Consider the following 8719-nt stretch of genomic DNA (forward strand, 5'->3'; position numbering starts at 1 on the left):
TCTCACATGTGTGTTATGACTTAAAACAAGATCATGTCTGAGGGAATGTTTTTAAGCCAGTGAAGATCTAGGTAAAGTGAAGTAATAGTGTTAAAGGAATCATGATCACAGCTTAGAGGTAATGCCAGGGCCTGAGTAAGTACTTTCTATGCATTATCCCACTTCATCCTCACAGCACCCTTATTTGATCTTTATCCTGAAAGTGGAAACTCTGAGTTAAAGTTAATTCATTTACAGTTGCTGAAGCAGGAAGGACGCATGCCCAGTTCTGTCTGACTCCCCTGAGGGCCTAACCATATGAAATTGTGCTCACAAATTGACATTAAAAATATTTTTATGTTCTAAATGATGTTAAATGGTCACTTAATTCATTCTTTTGTTTCTTTCCTTTTTAAAGATCCTGACGAATTTGAGCAAATATATGAGCCTCTGGATGTCAAAAGTAAAAAGATTCATGTCGTGGACAGTGGCCTCACGTTTAACCTGCCATACCCCTTGATCCTGAGACCTCAGAGGGGAGTTGATCTTATTATCTCCTTCGACTTTTCTGCACGACCAAGTGACTCTAGTCCTCCGTTCAAGGTAAGGAGAATTTATATAGCATTCCATTACCTAGCATGTTCTTTTGAATGCCTTGTAGATACTTTGGTCCTCTTTCCTCCAATTTCTTATTCCTTAACCTGTTTTTCTACATTATTGTGAATCATTTTTTAAAAACACAGATGCGATTCAATCACTTCCCTTCATAAAGAAACTTGTAAAAAGAAAAGGAGAAAAAAAGAAAAAGAGAAAACTTGTAAATGATTTCCCATGGCCCACATTAAAGTTCACAGTCTTAAGCAGAACAAGAATTATGCAATGTATCTGAAGTTCAAGGAAATTAGGCTGAGATTTGGATGTTAGCACGTAAAAGATAATTAAAACCATGCATGGGGAGTTGTACTTGGAGAAGATGACATAAAATACTATTTTGAAGATTCGACAGCAATTCTCAGGGGAAAATAATGAAAATCAAGGAAGTGTTCAGTGTTGTGAGGATCAGTTGAAGATATTTAACAAGGAAGTCTTCGGTGAACTGGACAAAGGCAGTTTCAGTAACATTGGGAGGGTGGAAATGGTACTTCAATGACTTGAAGGAGGAGTGGAAGAAAAGAAAATGGAGATAATCCTGTAGACTGTTCAGGGACGAAGGCGATGTGCTGTATGTGCAAGAGGTGGGGAACAGGAACACTGCGTATGTGGAGAGGTGGGTTGTTAATGGAAGAGACTTGAATGTGACTAAATGCTAGTGGTGGGGAGGCCTTAATGAAGATGTTGGAAAATGGAAAGATGGCATGTATCATAGGGTCACAGCCCTTGGAAGGCTATATGGGTGAAGAGTGCAAAGGAGATACAAAAATACAGGCAGAGAGTAATATAGAAACGATGATATTGGGGCAAGAGGGGAAGAGGAAGATGATGGTTGTGATGGAAGGTCACTGTTAGGCATGGAGAGGGGAAGTTAAGAAAGTACTCATCTTATGACTTCTCAGTCTTGTAGAAACTTTGTTACTACTTTGATAACTCATTGTTATCTTTTGAGAGTGAGAGGGTGGAAGTGGTGGAGCCAGGATCCTGGGGAGAATAAAAGTCTGCCTCTGAAGAAATGAGAAAAATTTCTGAACAGGCAACATAAGTTGCTTAGCAGCACTGTGGCCTCTCTCAAGTGAGACCACGAATGTTACTGTTTCCTCCACCTGGAAACCTCAAACTTTCTTTAGACACCTCTCAAACTTTATCTTTCTTGACCTTTGCAGATAGAGTTTCAGTATGAAGGACTTAGTAGATTCTTCTAAATATGGCAGTTTTCATGGTGTATCTGTATTTGTTACATATATAATATACATATATATATAGTGAACTCCTTGGGAACTGGAACACTATTTTGAATGTATATTTTGTTTTAATCATTTGGCCAAATGTGTGGCCAAAGTGTGAATAGGTCATTTTTTTGTGAGTGAATGAATGAAATGATGTGAGAGTGATGGAGTTATTATCTCCCAACCAGGAAGAGTCAGTGATAACCCAGGTCAGCCAGAAAGAGTCATTGATAACCAGGTCAACCAGGAAGGGCCAGTGATAACCCAGGTCAACCAGGAAGTCAGTGATAACCGAGGTCCTCTGACATCTGCTTTCCTTCCCATTATTCTATGATGAAACTGGTCTCAAGACTAATAGTAGCTATCATAACAGCTCTTTAATATATATAATCTCATTTTTAAAAAATACTTTCACATTTGATATTTTTTTAGGCAGTTACTGGTATTCTGACAAGAAAACAAGGGTTGGTGAGATGAGAAATTTCATCATATGAACAAATTAAATAAGATAATGGATGAACAGGACATAGCCCAGGACCTACCTAGGAAAGTGCTAATTAAGAAGTGGGCAAGCTGGACCAGACTTCAAGGCTCCAGAAGGACAATCTAATGATCTTTCCCCTTTACAAACTGCCTCCTTTAAACACATTGTACATGTATTTTTTTTCTGTGCTGTGCACTCTGTGCAGCAATTAATGATAAACCATGGTTTTTGATGGCCAGAACATTTTAGCTTTCTTAGGGGAAAGACTTACACACAAGAGTCACTTGGAAGGAAAATGAGCAACTTACTGTTAAATAGTTACTTGGTTTTATATAAGCATGTGTGTTTTGGGAGATCCATATAAGAATAGATCAGTGTGTCTGGGAGTAGATGAGCAGGGAAATAAATAGAACAGGACAAAAATGGCACAGGGATGGTAGTGACCACATCTGGGTAGATGGAGTGATCTGATCAGAAGTGATAAATATTAAGCTCCCATTAGGAGGGCTTTAGGGCTGGATGATGAGAAATAGAGAATCAGTGAAGAGTTTGCAGTTGACAAACAACTTCATGAAATTGGAATTATAGGATGATTAATCCCACAGTGGAAAGCAGGACGAATTGGAGAATGGAGAGCAAAAGATTAAAATTAAGAGGAATTTACTACAGGGCACCTGGGCGACTCAGTCAGTTAAGCATCTGACTCTTGATCTCAGCTCAGATTCTGATTTCTGGGTCATGAGTTCAAGTCCTGAATTTTAAGAAAAATTTTTAAAAATTTTTAAAAAGAGGGATTTATTATAATCCAGATATAGAATAATGAAGTACTGTACAGCACAGGCAACTAAGAAAGCCAAGAGCTGGATTTGATGACCCATGAGCAGCAATGGGGAGTTCCAACGGATGACTCTGAGATGATAGCTTAGAAGCTAGTTCTGGAGGTGGAAGACACTGTATTATTCATTTCACCAATGGGAGTGTAAAATGTCAAAGCCATCATTCTATACAGGAATCACAGCTCTACTACCTCATGAGTTAATATTGGAAAGGTTTGAGGATATCACTTTGTACCTCTAAAAAGGAGCATTGTACTTTGTTGTAGTTTTAAAATGGACTTTGATTATTTCTAATTAAAAAGAATATATAATTACTGTAAAAAATTTGGAGATTTGGAATTTATATCATTTCTGTTATTCATAAACAATAGCTGCTATTTTATCATTTTCCTTCAGTCTTTCTTCTCTGTGTGTGTGTGTTTCTGTGTGTATCAGGATCATATTCCTTTGCATTCTGCTTCTTTCTTCTTAAAATTATATTGTGAGCATTTTCCTATGTTGTTAAATATTTTTTTAAGATTTTATTTATTTATTTATTTATTTATTTGACAGAGAGAGAGACACAGCGAGAGAGGGAACACAAGTCGGGGGAGGGGCAGAGGGAGAACCAGGCTTCCCGCTGAGGAGGGAGCCCGATGTGGGGCTGGATCCCAGGACCCTGGGATCATGACCCAGGCCAAAGGCAGATGCCCAACGACTGAGCCACCCAGGTGCTCCATTAAATATTTTTTAAACATAATTATAAACATAGCGTGGTATCTCTATATGTGAATATGGAAGAATTTTTTAACAATGTTCTGTTTTCAACTTTCAGATTATTGCTATCTTGTCACTTTCTTTCTAATGATTATCCTTGCACCTGAATTTTAATCACACTTTTTAAAAATTTTATTTGATTTTTTCAGTGTTCCAAGATTCATTGTTTATGTACCACACACAGTGCTCCATGCAATACGTGCCCTCCTTAATACCCACCACCAGACTCACCCATCCCCCCACCTCGCTCCCCTCCAAAACCCTCAGTTTGTTTCTCAGAGTCCATGGTCTCTTGTGCTTCATCTCCCCCTCTGATTTCCCCCAATTCACTTTTCCTTTCCTTCTCCTAATATCCTCCATGTTATTCCTTATGCTCTACAAGTAAGTAAAACCATATGTTAATTGACTCTCTCTGCTTGACTTATTTCACTCAGCATAATCTCCTCCAGTCCTGTCCATGTTGATACAAACATTTCTCCAAAGAAGACATACAAATGGCTAACAGATACATGAAAAAAATGTTCATCATCATTAGCCATCAGGGAGATTGAAGTCAAAACCACATTGAGATACCACCTTACACCAGTTAGAATGGCCAAAATTAGCAAGACAGGAAACAACATGTGTTGGAGAGGATGTGGAGAAAGGGGAACCCTCTTACACTGTTGGTGGGAATGCAAGCCACTTTGGTAAACAGTGTGGAGATTTCTTAAGAAATTAAAAATAGTTACCCTATGACCCTGCAGTTTGCACACTTTTTATTAATTGCTTAGGTTGGAGTGTGTGGGTGGCTCAGTCAGTTAAGCATCTATCTGCCTTTGGCTCAGATCATGATTCCAGGGTCCTGTGATCGAGCCCCATGTCAAAACAGGGTTAGGGTCAAGCCTCCTTCTCCCTCTCCTTCTGCCCCCACCCCCTGACTTGTGCGCTCTCTCTCTCTCAAATAAATAAATAAAATATTTTTTTTAAGTTAAAATATTCACAATATGACAGAAAGAGAAAAACATTTTGCTTCAATTTTTTTCCCTTTGCTTGTGATAGTTAATAGTTTGTCATGGTTAACGTATATTCATGTTTTTAGACTTTTTAATTGGATTATTTGTATTGCTGCTATTCATGAAGAAGTATTACTTTATATCTTAAGGATATTAAAGTATGTCTTATTTTTGCAAATATGATCTAATGAGTCATTTGTATTGTGATTTTTATTTCTGATGATTTTAACATTTTCAGTATTTATGTAGTCACTTCTTTCACTGGTTTTACTCTTGAAATTCCTATTTAACAAGATCAGTCCCATACAGATTGATACTTTTCTTTTTATGATATTTTAAAATATTCTAATTCAATATTTTTCAATACATCAGGTGTATAATAATACAGTCCCTCAAAGACTTTTTAAACATCATTTGTGATGCTTCCTTTATCGCATTACTATGTTATTAGTGTAGAATGCCTAGATCTGTTTTGTGTTTAATCTGTTGTATTCCATTGGTTCATCTGACGATCTGACAATTCTTTTCTCAATACCACACTGTATTTTAATAACTATAACTTTATTATGTTTTTACCATCTTAGAGTCTGCAGTCACTCCGTGTATAGAGAGTTACAAATTCTATAGACATTTCCAGCTGTGCAGTCTCATAGATGAGCTTTAGAATTATTTAGTCAGTTCCTTTCATCTCACCCTTCTTTCCCATATGTATATATTTCCTTTTATTACTGGTTTAGTATCACATAAAACCCATTACTCTGGCATAGTGAGTTGTATTTTCAGAGACTTGATATACAGGAAATTGCAATATATTATATATGACTTTTCCCCCCAAAAAATGAACCTCAGAAGGTTCAAAGTGAACAAAATGAATATTTCAGGCTCACTTGGAATATTGAAAATGATTTTTTTTAACTAATGAATGTTATGACTGTCATTATAAAATATGTATTTCTTTATGGATCTGAAAGATTACCCAAATATATTTTTTTTAGAGAGAGGAAGGGGTGAGGGGCAGAGGGAAAGGGAAAGAAAGAGAGAGAGATTTTTAAGCAGGTTCCACACCCAGCACAGACCTGACGCGGGGCTCAATCTCACAACCCTGAGATTATCACCTGAGCTGAAATCAAGAGTCGGACACTTAACCAACTGACCTGCCCAGTGCCCCCCAAATATAATTTTTGAATAGATAAAGACACTACATTATTAATGCTGAAGTAGGACACTTATTTTATTTTTTATTGTTTTTAGGATACTTATTTTAGATCAAACGTTTAAAAGTTGATGAGGAATCTACAGGAAGGTTTTTGAGAGGAGGGGGGAAGCTCCAGTGTAATAACAGGATTTTATTAAGTCGATTAAATAGTGAATAATTTTCTGTTTTTGAGAAATACGAATGCCATGTGTATTAAAAAGAGCAGAGCAAAAATGCTGGACCAAAAATTAAAACCATATGCTTTATTTCACAATTACTGATAAAAGCATTTCATAAGAATATTAAGTCTCAGATTTTGTCAGGGAGATATGAATGATAGATATCGCGGCTTTTGATAGCAGCATTCACAGTTTTTAATATATCTGTTGTAACTGGCCTTGGAAACTGATGACGTCACTATCAGTAATACTGGAGGAGGGCTTTCGTTTTGTTTGGTTTTTGTTTTTTTTTAGATTTGTGAGCACATCTGGATATAAAGAGCCTCGTGATTCTAAATAATATTATTAGTAATCAATTTAAGAAGAGCAGCTCTATGTTTCATTTTGTCAAGTTTCTTTTTGTTAACGCTTTGATACCTTAGATATATGCCATGCAAATTTATTTCACCATTAGGGTCCATCTAAGGAGAATTCTAATAGCATTTATCTTTAATGTTGGTCATGAAAATAAGCAGGGTCTTCCTATTCAAGTCTGCAAAAGAAACAGACTGTGATTTTAGAAAAAATAAAACAAAAAACATTTTTAAGAAAGCTTTGGCTCTGGTGAGGAACCAGCAAGGAGTATAGGAATTTTCAGAGTTTACCACTAGAGTTTCTTTTCTTTTCTTTATTTTTTCTTTTTCTTTCTTTTTTTTTTTTTTGGCTTTACTAAATTTTATGGAGGGTACTAGATTAGAATTATTATGCCATAGTAATGTTATTTTATAATAGGTTGCCATGTATCGAACATAAATCTAACTCAGTTTTTCAGCGCTCTATTAAATGCTTAATGAGCAGAACAATGGGTTCATTTTCTTAAAAAATGAAAGAAGGAAAGAGAAAAGAAGAGAAGGAGGCAATGAGAGAAGGCAAAGAGGAGGAGGGAAGGAAGGAAAAATTGGAGATGAGCTAGTCTTCACAAATGATGGAAGTAATGTACCTACATTGACTTCATCTTTCTGTTTTTCACTTAAGGCCAAAATTCCATCAAACTCTCTCTCTCTCTCTCTCTCTCTCACACACACACACAAAACAGAAAAAGAATTGTATTTTCCCACACGAACCCGATTGATTTGTGAACATTATGGCATGATCCTTGTGTTAGAGCCTCTGCAATATGATTTACTTCTGACTTGTGTTTTGGGTCGCTGCCCCATCATGGCAGAAAGGTCCAAGTGTTAGCTTTCCGGGCATTGATCCACCATGGCTGATAAAGGGAACTGCCTGTTTGTTCAGTGCAGCATTTACAGATTTACCTCAAATATTAGTTTCTGAGGGCTGCCATCACAAATTACCACAAACGGGGGGAGCTTAAAACAACAGAACGTATTCTCTCACAGTTCGGGAAGCCAGAAATTGAAATCAAGGTTTCCTCTGGGCCACCCTCCCTGCAAAGGCTCTGCAGGAGAATTTGTCCTTGCCTTTTCCAGCATCTGGCAGATCCAGGCTTTCCTTGGTTTATGGCTTCATAACTCCAGTGTCAGCCTGGACATTGCTCCATATGGCCTCTCCTCTGTGTGTGTCTTCTTATGAGGGTATTTGTCATCGGGTTTATGACCCACTCACATTACCCATGATGATCTCATCCTCAGACCCTCAGCTTAATTACATTTGCAAACCCCTCTTCCAAATAAGGTCACATTCATATGTCCTGGGGCTGGGTAGAGGGGTAAGAACATGGACTTCTCTTTTGGAAGGCCCCCACTGAAACCACTACACCTGTATTGGACATTAAGGATAATATGCCTTGTGATGAGTAGATATACCCAAGATTACGTTCTCTACATACTTTTGTGAAAATATAGTAACATCTTAGTGAAGAAGTAACAAGAACTATAAAGTGCCATGTAAATTCCATTATTATTTTAAATATGCAAAATTATTTTCACACCTGTTGCATTATAAAGTTCTTAGATCCTAATACCAGCATACTTTTTATTGGAAGTGATGATGACCATACCCACAAAATACTGAATTCTAAATTGTAGTTTCTGTCCCATTGTATCTTCTATTACTTGCTTCATTTTTTTAACCCACTTTTTTTTTTTTAAGATTTTATTTATTTGAGAGAGCACAGACAGAGAGCACAAGTAGGCAGAGAGGCAGGCAGAGAGAGAGAGGGAAGCAGGCTCCCCGCTGAACAGAGAGCCGGATGTGGGGCTCGTTCCCAGCACCCTGAGATCATGACCTGAGCCAAAGGTAGAGGCTTAACCCACCGAGCCACCCAGGCGCCCCTAACCCACTTTTTTTTTAAAGATTTTTTTTTAAAATATGACAGACAAAGATCACAAGTAGGCAGAGAGGCAGGCAGAGAGAGAGGAGGAAGCAGGCTCCCCACTGAGCAGAGAGCCTGATGTGGGGCTCGATCCCAGGACA

At 37.5% G+C, this 8719-nt stretch overlaps 1 protein-coding gene across 1 annotated transcript in view; it reads left to right on the top strand.

Annotated features, from left to right (window-relative positions):
* Nucleotides 1-8719, top strand: part of LOC111150782 (phospholipase A2 group IVA) — a 164086-nt gene that overhangs the window by 140875 nt on the left and 14492 nt on the right. Inside the window, exon 16 of the mRNA XM_022508381.1 lies at nucleotides 398-582. Coding sequence (XP_022364089.1) covers nucleotides 398-582 — 185 coding nt within the window. The remainder of the gene's footprint in view (nucleotides 1-397; nucleotides 583-8719) is intronic.

The sequence above is a fragment of the Enhydra lutris genome, unplaced genomic scaffold, assembly GCF_002288905.1.
Source record: "Enhydra lutris kenyoni isolate GAN:26980312 unplaced genomic scaffold, ASM228890v2 scaffoldscaffold24, whole genome shotgun sequence".
NCBI lineage: Eukaryota > Metazoa > Chordata > Mammalia > Carnivora > Mustelidae > Enhydra > Enhydra lutris.